The 22828-nt window shown below is 38.0% G+C and overlaps 2 protein-coding genes across 2 annotated transcripts; one reads left to right on the plus strand and one right to left on the minus strand.

The window, feature by feature from the left end:
* Nucleotides 1-6823: 6823 nt before the first annotated feature.
* Nucleotides 6824-13894, plus strand: LOC145233694 (dipeptidyl peptidase 4-like). Its single transcript, XM_080098471.1, has 18 exons — nt 6824-6987; nt 7091-7183; nt 7328-7422; nt 8036-8113; nt 8182-8237; nt 8670-8781; nt 8892-9043; nt 9323-9494; nt 9664-9808; nt 10461-10642; nt 10813-10951; nt 11179-11316; nt 11503-11601; nt 12030-12164; nt 12290-12423; nt 12546-12667; nt 12925-13063; nt 13495-13894. Exons 1-18 carry the CDS (start codon nt 6843-6845, stop codon nt 13756-13758), a joined length of 2400 nt encoding a protein of 799 aa, XP_079954597.1. The 5' UTR covers nt 6824-6842; the 3' UTR covers nt 13759-13894.
* Nucleotides 13895-14535: 641 nt separating this feature from the next.
* Nucleotides 14536-20844, minus strand: LOC145231563 (GTP-binding protein Rhes-like). Its single transcript, XM_080096348.1, has 4 exons — nt 20762-20844; nt 18662-18802; nt 18028-18164; nt 14536-15694 (listed from the first exon to the last, which is right to left on the minus strand). Coding segments are annotated over exons 1-4 (1176 nt in total). The 5' UTR covers nt 20764-20844; the 3' UTR covers nt 14536-14798.
* Nucleotides 20845-22828: the final 1984 nt, after the last annotated feature.

Raw genomic sequence — 22828 nt, forward strand, 5'->3', positions numbered from 1 at the left:
TTGCATCAATTTTTTTTCTTGGTTTTGCCAGTGACGCGAACACCTTTCTACTGTGCAATGCTGTTCGCTGAACTTTGCAACTATAATTGCTAAGAATTTCTTTGTCGTTGCTACATCAGACTGCTGTGTACGACCAGGCTCAACGTTCGCTGATGCTTGTGAAACAAAGGAATTACACAATTGTTATGCCAAAAAATATATAAACAACGGTCGAACTTTGGTTGTGAAGCGTAACCATGCCATAACTTCACACTGCTTAATGTGGTTGCGTACACAGTTGTTTTGCCTATTTAGTCTCATCTTGTGTGTTTTACAGCATGCCACTTAACAAGACGAAGCAAAGCAAAATTGTTGCCTGACAAACAACCAAAGCAATGGTAATTCCGCGACCACACAACGGCAACAACAAAGTCTTCCTTGTTATCCTTGCATTTTGCATAATGCAACACAGACTTGTTTACCCCCATAGTTTTACGAGAAGGTTCCTAAATTTTGTTATATAATTTTTTTTAATTACTTTGCTGTGTATAATGCTTGTTTTTTGACTACTTTGTTGTGAACATTTTAAACACATTTTGAATACTGCTTTATCTGGAAATTTCCATGACCTGTCTAAGGACGATTTCTGTTCTTTCAAATTGTATTTAATTTTCATCTAATAAAAACAATTAGAGTGTTTAAGGTCTGCGAAATGACGCATCGCAATGTGTTTACCCATCAGGCACTAACATGTTTATTTGCTCGTTTATTAATTTTACTTTTATTGTTTATTTTGCTCTACATGTTTATTTATTCCCGATGTTTTTAAAGACATTTTTGGACAATGCAAGTGGCACAGAGCGTTGAAAAAAGTCTGCATACAATGCATAGCTCTAAACAACGTGCAAAGGCAGCGAAATGCCAAACATTAAAACTGTCCGCATTTGATGACGTCATAATTACGTCCCCGCTGGTCATTTTTGTTCCGTCGCTAATCGTCGCGAACGGGCATCGAATTTCCGAACAATTTTGTTTCGTATTGGGTTCCAGATCGGGAGCGTAACTCGCGCAAGAGTCCCTGGCCTTGTTTGGAGAGCGGCCGACATCAAAGCGACGTTTACAAGATATTACAACGAATTTGGCGATTTTTAAACTCGCTCGCAGTGACTTTTCGAAGTTGTGCTTGTCACTCACTGCCCCGCGACTGTGATTTTAGACTTCACGTACGTGACACTGCGTAGATCATTTCCTAAAGTTCAAAGCATGCGCCGGGAGGAACAAAAAATGCACTACAATATGAGTCACTCGTCCAAGTGCTACCACACAACATTGCACATTTATTGTTTTACAATTATTACGCCCTAAATTTAACCGACTTTAACGCCATGACGAAATCATTTTGTAAGGACGTATATCGTTACATGGACATCAAAGTGCCTATTGTCGCTTAAGGGTTTGTTGCTTTAGGAGCCACTAAATCGTCAACCATACGACAGTGTGTCTTCTCGACCTGGACCCATCTAAAATACTGTATCTACCTATAATGTACGGTGGTAGGCGCACCTGCGTTTGCAAGCCATTTTGTTTGCATGTGCTCATATGATGCACGCGCATACAACAATAACTACAGAATCCATCCGCCATATTGTTTGCATATTTTAAAATTTGCTATTTATCGTGAAAAAGTGCTTGATAAATTAGGATTCAACAAAAGGCTGCTAAACAATGCTTCACCACGAAACTTTTGCATACATTTGCTTCTGAATTATTTTAATTTTGTGAGCTTTTGGTGCTCCAGCAAAATTAGACAAAAGCTTACCTTGCTTCGTGTGTTGGTCTTGTTGCTTTTCTCACGTACATTCTTTAAACCAGTCCAGCGACTTTTTACTTCTCGAATAGTTATTTCTAATATTTGGCGGTCATTTGCCAAGAGCAACAGCGGTCTTATAATATCCTGCAAATATATTGTCTTTTGCTCACACAATTTAACTTTGTAATTGTAAGACTGTCGTGTAAGCTTGACACTGCGAATCGTACAACTCCAATATTAACACAGACTGGAAACCGAATATTTCCTTATTGCTGGCACCACTTTTCATGGGCCCGCTACCCCAAGCTCTTCGCCGACAGTATCATATAACCGAATAACGTTTATTACGCAGCAAATTATCTTGTCAAGTCGTGGTCGGATCTTGGCTATTCCCCTGCGCTCTCTGCAGGCTTACGCTAAAATTTCGTCCAGCAGTGGCAATATTAGCACTTAATTTCGTGTGTTATCAGCCCACCCTGTCTCCGGACACACGATGAGGTGGCGCTAGTTATCGGGAATGTAATGCCGGAATCCGAAACTCGTGGTTTTGATATAAAATCGTGGCGGGATGTGTGTGGTTCCATTGCACCTGCGTGGTTAATATTTTGTGCCTTGTCTTGTATATTGATCTGTTACAGACACTGTTGTCTATTTACATTTTAAAACTTGCTGAATTTTCTAACATTGTCAAATACTAGTTAAAACGATTATTTGACTTGTACACGTATATTTTAAGGAGCCCTTGAAGTACATCGTGCCGTTTAAAAGTGGAAAAATGTTTTCATTTTGGTGTCAGGCCATTATAAGCTTTCTACTTTACAGCAAATTTCCAAATGTGATTTGCTGCGCCGACTGCGCCACCTACCGACAAAGCAGATTTGAAAACAAATGTTTAAACTTTTACGCATGTTGTTGTTTATTTCCAGCAGTGCACTTAATTGAAATGGCTACCATCAGTTCCATGCGTTCAGGTTAAAACCAGTCAAGAGGTTACGTTTTGAAGAGTACTGTAGATAAGTTGCCAACGCCACACATGAGTTAAGTTTTAAGTGGCACCACCCACACTGGCATAAGCATAAGCACAAGTATTTTATGTCTGTCCTTCACCAATGCAAACTGTACACCATTTCCCTATAACTTGTTGTGAACATCCACCACTATGCACTTGCTCCATCAGATTGGTCCCGTTTGCTTCCTCACAGATGCAGGTTATTTGCTTTTCATTCTAAGAGACTGCTTGTTGCCATACCAACCTGTGAAGGGGTAGACGTCATCCTTGTCCTTTCTACGCACGAAAGCGACCAGAGACCTCCAGGTGATACATTAGTCAGCGCAATGCAAACAATTCATTAAGCAACGGTTTCCTTAGGTTTCGCGAGCGCTCAGCTGCAAAATGGCCCCGCTCAGCCGCAACTGTGGGCATTCTTGAACTCACACGTTGCCAGCGGAAATTAATTATCCTCACCGCAATTTCACGATTCTGGCAGTTGAAGGACTTAACACCATTAACTGGGGATCCGTAATTGAGTGAATATTATCTTAGAGCAAACAGGAGGCTTTTGGGCTGCGTGCAAAATGTTGCCAGATGTGTTTGCATTCACGTTTGCAAGCCGATAAATAGTGATTTGGATCGGGTTGTCTATTTTTCATTCTGGTGAGTCAGTCTGTTGATTCTCCTGACAGCTGCAACCTTTCGCCGGATTTTGCCAAATGATTTGTAGTGGTCTTTTAAACATTTCTGGTCAATTTTTTGTGGCCTACCACGAGAATGATAAACCTTGTGGGAAACAAATAGGCCTGACATTAAATGTCGCAAATTCACGCTTAGTCAGCAAATAGCAAAACAAATAAAGAAGTCAGTAAGCTATGATTTTAGACTGACCTTCACGCATGTTAAAATGTGAAGGAAATGAGAGGAACTTAAAATGAAGTTTGAGCATATCCTCCCACCCACAAAAAGCGACTAATCGGCCGCCGATAACAGATATCATAAACTTTGCTGCGCCTCATCTACAATCCTCGTTTGTCGCGGCATTTTGGTGTTTGCCCTTCACCACCCTGAGCCTCCAACAAGGCGCTTTTCCCATAGCCTTGCAGTGTTGTGTGGAAACAGGCGTTAAGTGCCCGGTTTCTAACGGGGTGTATCGCGTTACTGTATGCCGCCTCCGGGTCGCTACCGCTATGCCAGGTACGTTAAGCCCCATTTGCACCAAAGCTGAAAAGCTGAAAGTCCATGATCCTTCTATGGCCATCTACATAGTGATGTTTTGATGGGTTCCGCAGAAGTCCCCTTCAATCTGCTAAAACTAAGAAAATGGATTTTACGCATATAGCAGGCTATGTGATTTATCTGCCTTTTACCTGCCTAACAAAAGTGTTGTATTTGAGACCGTTTTTTCAGGGGTCTGGGCCCGAACAGAGGACGGCGTTGTCGCATAACATCCAGGGCCCCGCCGTCATGGCTTCATTGCGCACTGAAGTGATTTGTCAATTGCGACGTTTGTTGTGTCATCCAATCCAATTCGCTCACGACTAACCAACTGTGATCCACTGCTGGATTGTAGGACCAGGTCAAGCCTCGTAACAAACACGTTTGTCGCAAAATCTTCGCAGCTTTTTTAAGCGCACAGACCGTGCTTCCACATCACTTGAATGGATCCATCTTTTATTTTTAGAATCCGACATGGGACCGAAACTGCTTGCTTGCAATACACTAGGAAAATTTCGGAAAACTTATTCGGGTATTCAATAGCGTGCTTTTATCAAAAAAAAACATCGAAAACAAGCTAAATGCAGTTTCATTCATAAATTATCATTAATGCCAAGTTATTTATAAGTTAACTTGTTAAGGTTGTAGCCCAACTACGGCCCGCCATAATGATAGTACATTTAATGTTAAAGTTGTTATATTTGGGTTTTATTCTTTTCAACGGGAAACTAATCGTCCATAGACGTTTGGGTTTTGAACCAGTAAATCATCATCAAAATCCTATAAAAGATCTCGATAAAACGGTAACATTATCAGCAACAACGTTCAAAATTCTTGAGAAGGACAAACGGCATGTTCAAAATACTTTGCGATACCAAATATGTGGCAAAAAGTGAAGTGCTGATTATCAATTTCACCTTTGCACTCAAGAATCGCGGTTTTGCGTTTCACACGAGAAATCGCTAGCCCCGTGACTTGAACTCACAGGACCCCAGCGCCAAAGACAATCGGCTTCTTCTCGAATTACTCGTCGTACCCCAAACGACAGAGTCGAACCAAAACAGCCTACAGCGTCGCGTGTGCTGTAAACATCGCGCAACCGTACCCAGGTTTTTAGCTGCCTAATCGCCAACCTGCCATGCGCATAATGTGTGAAGTACAGCAGGTCGTTTTCCCATGACGCGCTCTCCCTGTCGACTTGTTGCCAGGGCAACATGGGCCAGTGGCCGCTCGAGATCTATGTGAACTCCTACGTCAAATTGGGAGGCGGTTACTGGGACGGTTTATAGGTTTTTCCAAGAATTGATTGTAATCGCTGGTTTTCCTTTTTCACAGCCAACCTAAGTTTGTGCAACATATTACATCTTGCATTGAGAAACGATACATCGACGGACATCGACAAGAAATATTTGTTTTTTAAACTGTGTTGCTATTTACCTATTTTAAGCTGAATGCAACGTCGTAACTTGCAAGTAACAAATTCTTTACCACCTGAAAAAATGACAAATTAAACCATTGTTTACAAATTTACAGCACATTTTGGACCAAACACTCAGTTGCTCGGGAATTGTGTTTCCAACACAACCACTTAACTTTCTAAATTTGCAAACAAAAACACTTGAGAAAAAATTCTGAAGGACGGGACCATTTAAAATAAAGACATTTAAAAATCTTTTATCATATGTACGCCTTACCATAATATTTGACAAAATTGAGGTGTACTCATTGTATGTCAAATGATCTTTAAAGTTTAAAGGAGGGCCGACGAACACTTTAGAGCAGGGGTTCCCAACCTTTTTACGATCTCGTACCACTTGGACGCTCTGTACTGCCACGCGTACCACTTCGAATCATATTTTATTCAGAAGAATAATATTGGCCCACTAAAATAACACTAAAGCACCACAACTAAATTTAATGAGATTTTTGTTTACTGTCCACCAATTGGTCAACAAAAACAGATAAACAAAATATAAATTCGTGAATCCAGGTTTTTGTGAAAAAAAAACGGTAGCTACTCGCGTACCACCTGAAAAACCTTCGCGTACCACTAGTGGTACGCGTACCACAGGTTGGGAACCCCTGCTTTAGAGGTCTAAAATCAACAACCCGCATGTTCGAAATAAAATTCATGAAGAATATATTTCATTCCGTATCACAGTTAACCAAAAATGGCACAGGGGAGTGGCAGCTTATAGCATTCATTGAACAAGCTCCCAAAGATAAGGTAATCTACTGCGATATAATAAAAAAACACATGTATTTAGAGAGTAACACGTATTTCTAGTCTTGCGCAGCAAAAACGGCAAACACAGTATTGTTAGTTTTAGTGCCAAATTCATACAGTTTAATAACGTTCAACACTTTTGACCACATAACTCGTTTAGTAGCAAACTTTTTTCTCTGCCTAAAATAGCCGCAAGATTTTGTAACATGGTTGAGGGATACTTATTCTCAGTAACAAGTAACAACCATAACAACCTACATCAAGCCATATAATAAAACACATATGAAGTCGAATGATTGCAAGCAGCAGGCAAGATATCAGTTCATTGGTTGTAGATAAAAAGTTGCTGACAACCAACAACCAGCATGTAAAAGTGAAACTTTATTGAAGATTTGTTTACGAAATGGTGAGATTCGATTAATTATTAACATACTAAACGGTGTCCCATTTGGAAATGTATATCACTACACTTTGTTGAGATTTGGACGTAGCACGGCAACAGATCGCTAGACTGCAATGATCTCTTGTTCGATAATAATTTGTATTAAAACGTGTTTACAATACCAGGGATACATTAGTTTTCTCTAGCGTCGCTGAATTGATTTAATCTAGGTGAGATGAAACCGTTTACGTCCATAAAAAGTTTGTTAAAGGTTAAGAAAGGCAAGTGGAGTATTCCAATCCTAATTTGCAGCAGTATATTACTTTTGGTCCTTTATCATAAATTACCGAGATTTCACCATTCTACAAGAGTGAAACGAGGTAAGGAATTATGCACGCTCAAATATCTAACTTTAGATGACTTTGCTAACTTCAAATGAGGCTGACGAAATCCAAGTGATGTGATATATACTGTTTAATGCAGCAGCGGCATCGGAAGAGAAAAAGTACATGAAATTTGATGAATTTATGGACGGCAAGTTTTGGGCAAATAGCTATTATCCCTACTGGATATCAGGTAAAACAAAAAGGGCTGCTCGTCATTAAACACCCGTATGGTCGTAGAATGTTTTTTAAAGTTTTTTATTAAAAAATTAAAAAAATTAAAAAATTAAAAACAAAAATAACGCAGATATATTTTTGTTATATTTTTGCTTTTTAGGCAACGAATACGTTGACAAACTATCAGATCACTCTATTGTAAGAATAAACATTGAGAGTGAAAATAAAACTGAGATTCTTCCCTCCAGTGTTTGGGTAGGTTTTCTACGTCAGGTACTTGCAAAGATTCTCGCATCGTTTGCAAAACCCCAATACGTCGTGGAACGTCTTATTTGTGTACATTCCAGTGTTAACAGCCTCCTTCTGTAACTGTAACGCTGCGACTAAACTCAATACACTATGCTAGTGGTTCTCAAACTTTTCAACCATGCGGCACATTAACAAACTAAATTTTCATTCCACGGCTCACTTACAGCAGGCCAATTTATAAAAGTTGTTAAAAATAGTTAATATATGTAACTTTATTGTGGTGGATAAGATTGCCTTTTATGAAAAGCAAGAAAAAAATGAGCTTTAATACGTTGCCATATATTCCCGCATTTAGAAAACAAGACACCTGGGAATGTTTAAACTTAAAAATAGAGAAACTTTTGCGGCACGCTTGGAAATCTTTTGGGGTGCACTAAAGTGTGCCGCAGCACAGAGTTTGAAGATCACTGGTCTATGCAATGTGTTAAACAATGTAGCAAATTAACTGCATTTTGTGGTCAAATTGAATCAACTAGCAATTGGTAACAATATACCCACAAGATTTGAAGTTAAAAAAACTCTTGAAGTGTGGTCATACTTATCGTTGACTTTTTTACAGACTGGCTTATCAGGGCCATTTTGGTATTTACTTTCTGCAGATGGTTTAATCATGTCAATTTTTCACAACCGAACCAAGGTAAGGTTATTTGATAATTGTAATTTGCCTTGTCGACTTTGCACCATGAAGTGACTTTACTTTTTCAGGGTTATACACATTATGTCAGAACATTTTCGGTTTCCTTCTTTGAAGTACCCTCGGGGTAAGATTGGTCGATGAATAAAAGTTTTAATCATGTAAAATAGTGGGAAATACGCCCACTTTGGTTTCAAACAACATCATGTATTGGATAAAACTTACTTATTTACAGAAACTCTAACATAACATTTAAACATTTGGTTTTGTTGTGCCGTGTTTTATATGTGCCACTCGGGATTATACTCAATGTTTTGAAGTCGTTTTATTCCCGAAGCTTTTAAATTTAGTTTTTGGGATTTGTATTGGAATTATACAATATTTAATCAGCTGTTATTGACATGGGATGCTCCATATTAATTTGAACACATATTCTGTAATTTTGTATCAATTCCGTGATCGTAAATCTCCTTGTTTGCTTTAACCATTTCTGTCTACTTTGTAGTTTTTTTGCAAATACTAGGCATTGAACAATTTAATACTAATTATCAATTTTTAGAACCCAAATTATGTTTCCACTCTTTCCTGTTGACGGAATACAGCAGTTCAAATGGTCCCCAGTAAACCACACTTTCGTCTTTGTAAGAGGCTTCAATGTCTACGTTGTAAAGGTAATGTTTAGCCCAAACAATTTGGTACAAAATATATTAATGGTTTTAGATTAGTAACGTTTCTCAAATACCGCACAAATATACGCTGAAGATTCTGGTTATTTTAATAGGACGAGTTTTCACCACCGAAACAGCTTACTAGTACGGGTGATGAACAATCGATATTTAACGGTCTTGCCGATTGGTTATTCTGGATTGAAATTGCAGATGACGATGCGCTCCTTTGGTGGTCACCTGACGGAAAATTCCTTGCTTATGCCACGTATGATTATCACTTACAACTAAACTTGTCTTATACAAAAATATGTACGGTGTAAAACAATTACTAAGTTAATTGATAATCATATTTATGTAAAATATATTCAAAAATCGCATTGATGGTTTGGCACTATCTTACGCATTTCGTACCAGAAAATGTAAACATTGTTTTACGAACCACACGAAATAACGTTCCAGGGTAAGTTTTATCAACTATAAACTACACCACTTGAAAAACAGTGGTATTGGCGTCAATTGTTTGACACAAATGTTCTCATCCTAGAGTTAATGACTCTGATGTGACTCCGTTTGAGTTTCCGATATACAGTACAAATTCGTCTTACCCACACATGCAACGGTTGCCTTATCCCAAAGCTGGAACTAACATTCCATTCACAACTGTCACTATTATCAACGTAGAGTCGTGGGAGTCATCTAAAGTTCACCCACATTCGGTAAGATTCCTTACTCTACATGTTTTATAGGAAATAAACAATCTTCAACCATAACAAGGCCAAAATAAAAAGGTTTGTTAGACTTGGTTATTAACAATTAATGAAATCTAAACGATTGTTGTTCTTAAATTTGTTGTGTTTTTTTCACATGCCAACCACAATTTACCAGATTGTAACTGGGTTGTGGAAGGAATATTATCTCAACTCAGCTGTTTGGATTGGAAACAAGGTGTTCTCCCCAACATGGAAGAATCGACTTGAAAACGAATCCATGTCAGAAAGCTGCGTCGCTCCTGACTTTACATGCTCTCATGGTTAGTTCGCTACTTCGTTTGCGCGATTTTTTTAAAGTGTGGTTCAAATATTGACAATTTGTACTATTTAATCGCTGTCTTTAAATTTTGATGGGGGGATATAGCCTAAAATGTGAACATTTTTTTAGTGTGATCGATAAAAGTTTTCCTGCATAAAGTATAAATTATACAAAAAGTATATATTTAGAGAATAGGCCCGCTTTGTGAAACAGAGGGGTTTTCTGCCTTTTATTGTGCCTTATAAGCAATTGTTCGCATGCAAAAAAAGGGTTTGCTAAAAACGTGCCACAAATTAAATAAAACAGAAGAAATAAAATACGCATGACAGTGCAAAACCAAGTGAACAAAAAGGCATGATCGTTATCTTAAATATCTGGTCATATAGGCTTTGATAAACAAATAATTTCTAAATACAAGACAAACTTACTTTTATTTTTGCATAAGCACTCCAAGTTAGCTCTGCGGTTCCTTACGCAATCCTGGTTTTACAAAACTGGTAAAGTTGAAACTTTTATGAGCCACATGTGATATTGCGTATTGGAAGATGGCACAAACTAACAGGAGAAAAAAATTAACGTTTGTAAACTCAATCTGCTGCTCAACCAGGACATTTGCAAGCTAAAAAACTTTTATTATTATGTCTCGTGTTTAGTGGATTCAATGATGGAGGAAAGTAAAACGGGATGGGTTGGTCATTACAAAGTTTCTCACATCTTTCCATCATTAAACAGTGAAGAATATTTCACCACAAAGTCCAATCATGGATTTTTTCATCTTGCAAGAATTAATGTGACGGAAAACAAAGTTGATTGGAGAACAAATGGGAGTTTTGAGGTGCTCATTTCCTCTGTAATAAATTGGATAAATTAATCAGTATTTATATTAATACATACCAGTGTTGTCATAGAACTTGAACAGTGGGTAAAACTTACTGTTTTTTACATGTGGTTTTACGAGTTGTTGGTTGCAAAAATAATGTAGCCTGCTGATTTTGCTTTTTACAGGTGACTGATACTCGTTACGGATACACCTCTGTGTATACCTACGATAGCACGTGGGATTTCGTGTATTATTTAAGCACGGAGCGAGAGTCTCTTCCGGGGACCGATTTACCGCGAATCCGGCATTTGTGGAAAGTGAAAGGTATTTTCAAAAGTTTTTTTGTGGTTTCATTCAGTGAAAGCACTTTAGGATTGCATTGTAATTTTTGTCTAATTTCTAGATTTTCTACTGTTTGACACATTATTATAATTTTTGTGTATTTAAATGACACTTTAATCTTTATGAATTAAAAATTCAAAAATTCAAAAAATGAAATTACACTCGTTTTATACATCTTTAAAAATATTAACCGTTGACATTATTTTTAGCTCGTGGCTCAAACTTTACCCGAACTTGCGTCTCTTGTCAACTCAACGTACAATTTCCCGATCGTTGTAACTGGGTAAATCCAATTTTCAGCAAAAACGGCAGCTTCCTTGTAATAAACTGCGGCGGAACGGGAAACGGTAAAACTACATGACTACTTTGCTTACAATTTGCATTACTGATTCCAGCCTAGAAACATAAAAAAAACTATTTTACACTGATATGGTAGTCAACGTATGATGGTCCGCAACATATATTTTTGGTGAAACAGGTCCGCAACATATATTTTTGGTGAAAATCTTTGTAAATTTACTTTTTTTTATCAGGAATTCCTCTCACAACCGTACATAAAAGAGACGAACAAGGAAATTATCAGTTTGTACGAATCCTTAAAAATAACACACAACTAGAGAAAACACTGCAAGGTATAATAAACATCTTTAAGGTAAAACATACATTATGTGTCTCATAGACGATGTAGAGCTATTAATATCAAAATTCACGACAAACAAAATTTGCTAAATATCGATAGATGGCGTAAAGAGCAACGTGATTTATATTAACGGTGAAACTGGGAAAGGGTTATGAACTAAGGGTTTATTGTTTTGTTTTGTTTTTTATCATAAAACCTCAACCGAAATAGCCCTAACTGTCAGCATTTTAACACTGTTTGCTTTAACTATTTGCAAATCTCTTTGTGCTGCCTATCGGCACAAAGTAAACTATTTTGATGTGAGTTCTCACGCAAACTTGAATTTTTTTCCGCTAGATGGTAGTATAGATTAATGTTTTGTGTTACTGAGAAAAAATATGCTTGCATCAATAGAGTTTAGTTATTAAATTATTATTTTAGAGCATTACTTTCGTGAGGTGGTGTACGGGACTATTCAGTTGCCAGGGGTGATTGGAGATTGGTATTACAGTCTCTATATTCCACCCAACTTGGACAAAAACAAAAAGTACCCCATGCTGGTGGAGGTTTACTCAGGTAAGTTGCTGTTTTCTCTTCTACGTAAATATTAACTTTTTACCACGTTTTTCTGTCAATAAACAAGAAATTGTGAATATTTTAGTAAATGTACAAAATGTCAGTGATCTTGTTATATCTTTTAGGCCCAGCTTCCCAAGAGGTTCAGGATCGATTCTCGGTTAGGTGGAAAGACTTTGTGTCAAGTTCTCTTGATGTGGTGGTCATGAATTTTGACGGTCGTGGAAGCGGGTTTAGGGGAGAAGAAATAAGACACCTGGTTTGTATACTGGGTTGCATCTGTGCAAGGATCGTATGCAAGTGGTTAACGACTGAAAATCATAATTATCTTTTCTGTAATTTTACAAAAAGTTTTGAGCAACAAAGCATTTATGCATTTAGGTCTACAAACATTTGGGTGAATTTGAATCGATGGACCAGATTTCAGCAGCTCAAATTGTTGCCCAAAAATATAGTTTTATTGACCCCACACGAATTGCAATATGGGGATGGTCATACGGAGGGTAAGCTAAAAAAATTTCATTTACAAAACATTTGACCTAGCACCTTTAAAACTCCTAAGGTGTCTATAATAAGAGTATTTAGGGAAGAACTTTATATGTTTTACTAAAAAGTACAATTTTTAGTTACAACGATTCAGCAGAACGGTCATACATTAAAACTTAATCCATCGATTTGCTAACATCCACCGAGGATACACCTTCTGTTCTGATGTTGTTAATTTATCTGGTGGCTTACACCATTCACTTGTTTTGTTCAGATATGCGACAACCAAAGTAATAGAAGCCGACTCCGACAATGTATACAAGTGCGGATATGCAGTTGCTCCTGTGACGGACTGGCAATTTTATCACGCAATATACACCGAACGTTACATGCATAAGCCGAAAGACAACGAGGTATAACGTATATTTTTTTGAATCGTTGACTTTTGCCAATTTTATGCTAAGGCATGACAGCCTGGTCGTATTGAAGTGGCATCCAGCTTTTGTAATAAGGTCTCTCATTATAAACTAAAGCCTAATAACCCCTCAAAAAATTACCTGAAACCTGTTTAAGGGTCATGGTTTAGTTTACTAGTTGGATAAGGAGTTCGGGATTTAGGTCTCGTCTGACCTTTATAGAAAACAAAAAATACATTTTTCGGCTTTACCGCAAGGTGTCGGCACATACCTATATTTGTTTTCCCAAGACCCTGGATAACTCATTGTATTTGAGACCACTGTCCATAATATTTTTTTGAAAACTTTTAGGTTTAGGACGCCGTGTTAACTCACGAGATTTATTAACAGCTTGTAGTGTATAATACAACCTAATATTTTGGGTACAGGAAAACTATCGAAAGAGCTCGGCATTGTACAACCTGAAAAATTTCAAGACTCATCAATATACATTGATCCATGGGACCAGAGATGACAACGTTCATTTCCAGAACTCTGCACGTCTGACTAAACAACTCATCGCAAATGACGTCGATTTCGGAGCGGTTTTTGCCGCCGATAATGATCACACAATGGGGAAGGTCCAAAACGGATATAAGAGAATTTGCAAGATGATAATGCGACAAATGAAAAGTTGCTTTAATTTGCCGTAGGAACTTACTTGGGTTTATGGTCAGAAACAATCAAGACCAATTCGTTTTTCTCACGTTTTAATTCGTTTTTTGTTGAACTTTGTGTCATAAAAAATGTTAGCTCTTAATTAGCTCTTGTTGTAAAAAATCCATTTTAATTAGGCATTTTAACTCACCAAAAAGAACTAAAATTACATAACGATTTGTTTAACATATATACCCATTAAACTAACTTTAAAGCAAAGATGGTGTCAGTAACATTTTAAACATAAAGATTCGTTATGTTATAGTAGCTATGAAGTTTTTTTATGATTGTAAAAACATTTAGTTTTTAACCCGGCTATCTTAAACTAACAAAATTAAATTTTAAGAAGGAGATTTAGAGCATTCAATGTTGTAGCAAGCGTGAAATCAGGGGTGATTTAAAAAAAAAGATTGTTCAAAGCCAACGTTTGCATCTGCATCGCGTCTATGTATACACGCCGCAGTTTTATTAGCGCACCTGTCAACGAAAAACCGTAGGCAAATTTGCAACATACAATTCTCAACCTAGTCGGTTTTCAAGAAAACTGTAATGAGCACCCGTCCACCATAAAAGGTTTTTTGTTGATTTGACGTTTATTAACGCAACCTTCACTCTATACACTCTATTAAATATCCCATAACTGAAAAAAGCCCTAGCTGAATCATCATCAAGTTATCTAAAGCCATTCAATTATTTCTGTATACCTAGACGCCATTGCGTTTTCATATTTTTTGCCCAAAAATATAAAAAGCTTGCACAAAATCAAGTTTACTTTTGTCGTAGTTTATTAGTGAACAAACTTCCTTACAATGGATTGTAAAAGCGATTCGCAACACAAGACGAAAAGGGGCAAGTATGTATCATAGGTTTCTCCCAACACTATATCCAATTCCCCAAAAGCACACAACACTTTTGATACCCCAGACGTTTCGGTCTGTGTTTGAATTTGTCACCGAAAAACTCTGGCGTGAAGTGCACGTCATTATACACAAATTTATGAACGGTCAGACATCCATGAACGAGCAGGTATATATTGTTAGTTGCTCTTCATTCTACCCAACCTTTTCTTTAGCTTTTGAAATGCCGACGAGTGCTCTTTGTTGGGAAAGTCAATTTTATCAGAAATCACGTGGTGGGGAATAGCAGGACGAGGAGTTTTCGTTGACTCGTAGCACTTCGGGATGGCATGAGCCACACGTGCCTTACTTAAAGCAATGTTTACTTCAGTGGTGGTGCTTGGGCGTCTTTGGTTCGGAAATATAGTGGCCACAGCATCAGCAGACGAAGTGGCAGGAGCGGTATCTTGCTTTCCATCATCGGATGAGAGAAACTCAAAATCCTCGGAACTACCAGAAAACATTGAACCCGAAGAGCTTGAACCGGGAGACGGTGGCGAACCTCTGCTTTTACGCCCGTGTTTGATTGAATTCCATACTCTGCGATTTCGTTTCACTGAGCAGTCTTCGCTCTGGCTTCGGTTAAACAGAGGACTGCCCATTTTTTTATGAAGTGCCACCGACGCAGCAGTGGTTTCGTAGAAGGTATGTGCTGACACCTTGCGGTGCATGTTTGGGCTCATTTCCAGCGGCAAGTGTGCGAGCACGAAGAGACGTTCAAAGAGGACCTGAACGCTGCCAAGGTCACGTGCGGACACGTCAACATGTGTGCGAAGGTGTTTGGCAATTTTTTGTTCTCCTTTGAGCCAGTCTGCTGCGGCGGAGACTGGGACAGTTCTTTGTTCTTCCATGTCAGCTTTGTTGCCTGCGATAATAATAGGTGTATACGAGCGGGTGTGTTTTTTCTTTCGGTTTCCGTTGTGTAGAACGTCGTTGTGTAGCGAGTCTTTGGCGTCTTCGATCATACGCACCAGCTCTTTGGCGTACTCGAAACTCGACTCAGATGTTACAGAGTAAACAACAAGGAACATGTCGCCTGGAATAGAATATTCTGGGTTAAAGGCAAAAATATGTATCGATGTGTTGTTGGTTTAGCTATTTAATTTTCTTGCAATTTAAAGTTTAAAACGTTGCGTATTAACTTGCAGCGGCATGCACAAAATTATTTTTTTGAATAAGGCATCACCGAACAAACAGGATTGTATGTTGGGGCATAAATACAAAGTTTGGCGTTCAAGACCCATCCTCACTTTTACACCGCAGGCTTAATCAGATCACCACAAATCGTTGGTCTTATGATAATGCAGGAACTAAATGCTAACGTGACTAAAGGTTGCCAAAAACCCACTGACGTGGGAAATTGTCCAGATACGCGAACCGCTATTGGATTGGGTTGGGTTTTGGTTTAGGCAAAAACAAAACAAAACAACAGTGTTCCTTACACACATGCAGTGTTTTTAAGGTGTTTTGGGCGACCGAAACGGTCCCCCAAATTTCTCCAGCGGTTTCCCAAAATTTGCCAGTAGCCTAATAAATAATTCGTTTAAGCAAATATGGCTATTTTTTGGTATTTAAATGAAACACTTGCGGTCTCTTAAAACTACTTAGCGGTCACCCAAACCAAACCTTTAAAAAAAACCTGCCCGTGACATGCGTTCGGTCACGGAGACAAAAATCCTATTTTAACCTGAAAATATTTTCGGAAAATCGAAGTGATTCATGTGGAAAGCTGGCAAAAAACATTTCTTTTGGAAATATGATCCAAACGCTATTTTCAAGGTACAATGTGACCTACAGGTGCACCAAAACAGCCTTGTTTTGCGCACAAGTGTTTTTTGACTAAAACATTAGTCTTACAAATCATTTACGTGAATCACATCTAAAGTCTGCAAATATCAAAGTACCCAATCTTTTGAAAAATTTAAGTAAACTTTATCCCACTTCGTTTGTGACGCAACAGTTCAACGAGGTGCGAACATTCACGGATGTTGTTTCGCGATGACGAAAGCTGCACGCCTGGCTGAACACGCGCGCACGTGAATAGAGTTGTTGACTCACAAAGAGGCGATTCTCTTGGCGGGGTCCGGGACCTTGGGCGTCAACAAACACAGTTTTCGATTCGTCAGAACGCAGGGGAAGGACCGAGAATGTGGTGTGCAAAGGGTGAGCGGCCTTTCAATAATAATTGAACGTGTCTGGTGACAATTGCGTTTCTCCAAAGGGATAAACATCCTTACCACTCATGAAGGATGTAGGGGATGATTGTTTACAACTTGTTAGGTCGATGAGCATCACTAATTAAGGAGGAATCGATTTGATGCCTTCTCAACATTGAAATTCGTTTCCGATTTTTGTATGGATTTTTCCGAAGTACAACGATCAAGATTACTTTCTTACGATTAAATTAGGAAAACACTTTAAATCTATTTAAAATCGATCATGTCAAACCACTTGAACCACACAAACCTTGTTTAAAACCAGAACCGATTTTGCCCGACTAACAGCCCTCTGGTAATTAGGTTTTTATAAAATTCTTTCAAAAATACGTCCATGCTTAACATTAAAAAATTGCAGGTGATACCATTTTTTTTTGCAAACAGCGATCAAGTGTACTGCTAATATTTTCGAGTTTCTGATAGACTTTTCCGAGTAAAAAAACGTTCACACGGATTATTTGCCGGATCTAGAAAACCAAGCGTTGGAACTTGTTTCTGCCGAAGCGAATTTATAAGGGGGTGCAAACAGATAAATCGAGGGTAGTGAAAGAATCAATATTTGAGCTCAGCGAATTTGTTCATCGTTTCTCTGAAAGCAGTCACGCGGAATGAAGCGACTGAGCCAAGGAGCTCCGCATAGCTCTTGTCTCCTTATTTATCAAAAGTCATTCTCCTCTCCTGGTAGCAGTTCGCTCTATGGCTGTGCGCAAACAGGTGTAAATTGTCTCACACCTATGGACTGGATATAACTAAATGTCGGATAAAGGGGTCGATAAACGTATTAATTGCCCCCCAGCTGTCCTTTTGCAGGATGTAACAACGTGGTCGTAACATTTAAAAACATAACCTTTTTTCAAATTTGTTACGAGCAGATGGCGCGTCAACGCCCCTACAGTCGATTTTTGTCGCAATAAAATCAGATATCTGGGAAATGGATTTGCCTTTGTTTGTTTAAACAATGAGGTGATTTGTAGCGGCAATCCCTCACGTTCATGCACCACGGCTTTGCAAATCATCAAGGTAAATTATTCTCAGGGAAACTATGCGGACTGGTTTGAAACCACCAAGATTGCAAACTCGCAACAATCTGCTCACCTCAAAAAAGCGGCAAATAGACAAGCAAAGAATGGTGACAAAGCTCTCTTGTACTCACCAGTCATGAGCGTGATCTTTTGTGTCAAAGGATTGATCGTCGCTCCTGCTGTGTCCAGGATATCGAGTTGGTACGTGTGACCTCGGATCGTGTACATTTTGCGGTGAAAATTTTCCACAGTCGGAATGTACGCTTCACTGCACGAATAAACAATATGAAATGTATTATACAATGGATCGAAATGCAATGTGCCGCGATAGCTAGTTTAGGCAACTAACCAATTAGTAAGCAATCCTAAATTTAACTTTGTTATCAAAAATGCATTCAGCAAAGCCGTTTTTGAATGGATCCACTTTACAAGTTAATAGGTCGATAAGCTGGCCTTTCGTGACGTTTATAAGTGCACTCATCAGCAATTGACGGTTTACCGAACAAGACCACAATATGTTTAAAGCACGTTCTAAACTTCCATGTGAAACAATTTTCCAATCCGTAAAAATGCAACCCCTTGAATATTTAATCTTCATGAGGTTTTCCCGTTGAAAAAAGTAAAGGGTAACAGAAAAATAATGCATTCTAAACATGGTTAAGGGAATCTGATTTTAGACTACAGCAGCTGCCAACTTCTGTGCATCCAACCATAAATTTTGCACGCTGCAGTGCACAGATGAGGAAAATGAGTGGTTAAGCTCACCTGAACGGGGTGCCCATGAACCGTGACACAAGTTGCGTTTTTCCAACTCTTGATGCGCCCAGCACAATCATCCGTAGCTTCCTTTGTCCAGCCACCGGCACTGGTAGGGTACCTTGCATTGCGTTGCGGCGAATATCAGACCTGCGAGAACACAAACGTAATTTTTTGTTCATTAATCCAAACCTTCATGGTGTTTCTCGAGCAGGTGGTATTGATTGGTGCACATAACAACCGTCGAACATAATCATAACGAAAAATCAGATTGATGGTCTTCATCCAGTTTCCTTTTACACTACCTTAATTTCGACCAGCCTAAAAGGGCTAAATTAATATATAGCCAGACATTCTCCTTTACAGTTTTCGATTTGGATATAAATAAACCTACATGTCTGACGGTTTGACTGGATAAACAACAAAATAAAAAGCGTTTGTGACAAGCTAAAGCTACACCATTTTCCTTAATTCATTTTACGCACAATCATGTGAAATTGAATTCTTCACATTAAAACATAATCAAAAATAACTTCTACAACATGTGAAAATTGTAATTACGCCTTGTCAGATAGTGGATTTACAACACAAAAGGGCTTATCCGCCAAATCAGCCGGAGCTTATGCGGTCTTCCAATTCTGCCGACTTGGAATCTATACTGCCTATTGAAATATCACGCAAAGTTTGTTTTGCTTTCGCCGTTGTTCAAGTCTGAAACTGAAGTAGCCTTTCCCTGGAAATTGTCCCAAGAATCCTTTGCGTGGGCGTTATACATTTGGTGATTTTTTTATTGATGAATTTGGTACAAAACCGCGCAAGAAAGCATAATAGTAAACAAATTGATACATACGGCCATTTTAACCACAGTGTTACATGTTACAAGAATTTGTGCAGCACAGACGCGTGTTACTGGAATCTTCGTAGTTACGTGTTAGCTTTCAAGCCAAGTTCGTGGAAAGTTAGCAATGCATCAATAATTAAAGTGTTACTTTGCCTAACAAGATTAACAAAGACGTTTTCCGTGGCAACCTGTCGATACGGGTTCATTGCAAGATTGAAAATTGTTTCGGGATAAAAAGTTTGTTTGTGTCATGTTAAAATTAATATGACTTCGGGTAGGCAAAACAATACAGACGAGCTAAATCTGTTTCGGTTTATATTAAAATATTTTGGAAACTCCCACAGCATTAATGTGGAACGCATTGCAGCGTTTAATATTTTGCCAAATGGCATTGTTCTGTGCAAAAAAAACCCACCACATTGCACACGCATGAAAACCTAGCCCATCCCGAAATAGCGCTCGCTAGGCCACAATACCAAAGGACATAGGATGGAAACGTCTGATATTTAACCGCATTGCAACAAAAAGCCAACAGCAAATCTTTTAATCTCTATTGTGTGGCATTCACGGTGCAGAAAACGTGTTCATTAAAATGCTACAGCGCAACTGCAAGATGCTTTTTCATAGGGTGACGACGTTTTACACCTCTTTGATGATATATAAGATGCGTGCTTGTTAACTGAAGTTTTTGAAAATTTTTCCATCACGTACCAGTTTGTCGGTAAGTATTTGTAAGACAGTAAAAGTTATATTGTGTTATTGAAAAAAAAACTATAAAACCAACCAGTATCAAAGTACTAAATATTAAGCACAAACAAATGAAATTAACCACGATGCTGATAGTCGAAACTTTTATCTTTATTTGCCCACATTTATCAGCGTAGAAAAAAAAAACCAAAAAGTTATTATTCCAAGTTTTTTATAGTAATGCGTCAATAGCTGAATCTTTAATGCAAGGTTTTGCAACTAGTTCAAGGGAGATTTTCCATTAAAAAAATGACTAAATTATCTTCGTGCTTTAAAACGCATGTTCCTGTACCTTATAGTTATCTGTCTTCTATTTCATTCAGTAGTTGACAATAATCAATCAGAGAAAACGAAAAAACATATCTTAGTAATTTGATAAGGTAAAACAAATGCCCGGAAAACTTCGCTTAAAAAAACAAATGTTTCCAATTACAGAGAATTTATTGCTCGTATTCAAGTTGCGTCCGTGTTTGGACCAAAACATTATAAACAACAATCACACAACACAAATTTCCACTTACATGTTTCTTGATAAATCGGCTTCACTTGTTGGAAACAATTTTGATGTTCTTCCGGATTAGACCAGTTAATTTTCAGCTTAATTATTATGCACTACAGAAATACAAGCTTTAGTTATATACTTTGCGTAACAACAAATAACCCGAAATAACCGAACAACATTTCATTGAAACTAAAGCACAGTTTGTGCTACTATTTATATTCTTGCTTATTCTGTAAATTGACATTCACAGTTTGCAGTCAACTTCGTTCCTCGGTTTATGAAGCCTATATTAATATACATAACAAACAACCATCTTACGTTAAACGCTACGCAACAGAAAATCACCGATCTACCGCCAATCGAAAACCACCAAGCCTGAACTAATATTGTTTTTCTGTCGCGCCGTTTTATTGGAAGCCTGCGCTATTTCCCTTTTTCGCAACTCATTTTTTCCACGTGCGCTATTCTATGGTATTGTGATGGGTTGGGTCAAGGACCTGTTGGCTGTTTCGCAACAAGGCTTCAGACGTGTTGCACTAAATCAGTGCTCTTCAACTTTTTTAAAAAGCGACCCCAATTTAAAAGAAAATGAAATCAGCATTTGCGAATAAAAAATATTTCAAGTAATTACGAATAAAATGATAGAACCAAAACGGTTTATTAAATTTGGTCAATTAAATTCCCGTTAAAGCCCACCGGCTTGCAGATATCAGACAATTTTTGTGCTTTTCCCAATACCCACTGTATTATTTTGGACACAAAATGTCGTCCATGGGGTTATTTCGCCTTAAAATGGGGTTGGACAACTATAGTGTTTTACATAGACTTCTGTCGTCACTTTTCTGTTGTTGTAAATTGCACCACAATGGTTAAATTGTGACCCGAGGTAGAAACCTGTACCGCAAAACATGAGCAAAAGTTATGTGATTTATAGCGACCCCAGAAAAAGTTTAAGCAACCCCTGCACTTGGAGGAGACATCTGCACTAAATCATAGAGAAAATAATTAGTTGTAAAAGTTAAAAGAATAACAAATCGATGCAAGTTTATTGCCTTTGTCTGAATCTCTTCCTTTACAACTGCAAAATTTAAATTACCCAAAGCAAGTCTGTGTGGCGCTTGGAGGTGATGAATTGATAAAACTCCAGACTGCAAAAGATTAGGTATGACTAGATTAGAATCGTGAATTCTTTCGACTATCTCGTTCATTAGGGAAGGTTTTCGAAGAATCTGAAAGAGGCTAAACTAAAAAAGTAAGGTTATAATGTTTGTTGAGATTGAATAAGCAATTTGTTTACGTTCGGTTTACGGTTTAGCGCCATAAACCAGTGCTCCTTTTTTGGTTTGGTGAACCCTTAAAGTTTTCGTGACAAACTCATGCACCCTGATTACTTAAGAGGTAAAGTGAGGTAAAAAGCAATATGAAAAATCATTTTGCATATCATCATGTCTAACACTTTCAGTGCTTTTGATATAAATTAACGTCAATCCGCACTTTGCGCAAAACGTCTCTTGACGTAGATATACGTCAACCACACTGAAAGTGTTAGACATCAACATTTTTAAACAAAAATTAGAGGTTCATTTATACATCAGTTGAAACCTACATCTTTTTTTCTAATATCCTGAAAGTCAAATATTAATGGTTCATTAAAAGTTTGTGATGCACCCTTGTATACCTTTTCGTACTGGTGCACCCCATGCATATTTTGGTGCACACTAGGGTGCACCGTGCACACCGGTTGAAGAGCACTGCATAGACAATAACGAAATATTAGTTCTCCAGAATTTGGCTTGTAATACCCCAAAAATTGGTTTCAAAAGTCTAATTAAAAAGTGTATCGTTTTAGAGACACCGATAAACTTCGACGGTTTTTATGACACTGCTATTGCTCTCAATTTAAGTCACTTTATCTTTTATCAACTTTCCCAGCAAAATGAGGAATGACAAGCCCGATAATACAATACACAGTTAGGGACATTGAACCATCAAAGAAACATTCGTCTTGTAATCATTGGATGCCAGAACTGAAACATTTTCATATCTGTCGTTTCTCCCAATATAGAAAGGAGAATAATTTTTCTAC

The sequence above is a fragment of the Phallusia mammillata genome, chromosome 1 (assembly GCF_965637545.1).
Source record: "Phallusia mammillata chromosome 1, kaPhaMamm4.hap1.1, whole genome shotgun sequence".
Classification (NCBI taxonomy): domain Eukaryota; kingdom Metazoa; phylum Chordata; class Ascidiacea; order Phlebobranchia; family Ascidiidae; genus Phallusia; species Phallusia mammillata.

Coding starts and splice junctions, on each gene's coding strand:
- LOC145233694 (XM_080098471.1), top strand. CDS start 6,843: ATGAAACCGTTTACGTCCATAAAAAGTTTGTTAAAGGTTAAGAAAGGC. Junction 8,114..8,181: donor TTTTTCACAACCGAACCAAG/GTAAGGTTATTT, acceptor TTACTTTTTCAG/GGTTATACACATTATGTCAG. Junction 8,782..8,891: donor TCAATGTCTACGTTGTAAAG/GTAATGTTTAGC, acceptor TTATTTTAATAG/GACGAGTTTTCACCACCGAA.
- LOC145231563 (XM_080096348.1), bottom strand. Junction 18,165..18,661: donor TTCATGGGCACCCCGTTCAG/GTGAGCTTAACC, acceptor TTATTCGTGCAG/TGAAGCGTACATTCCGACTG. Junction 15,695..18,027: donor AAAGATCACGCTCATGACTG/GTGAGTACAAGA, acceptor ATTCTATTCCAG/GCGACATGTTCCTTGTTGTT.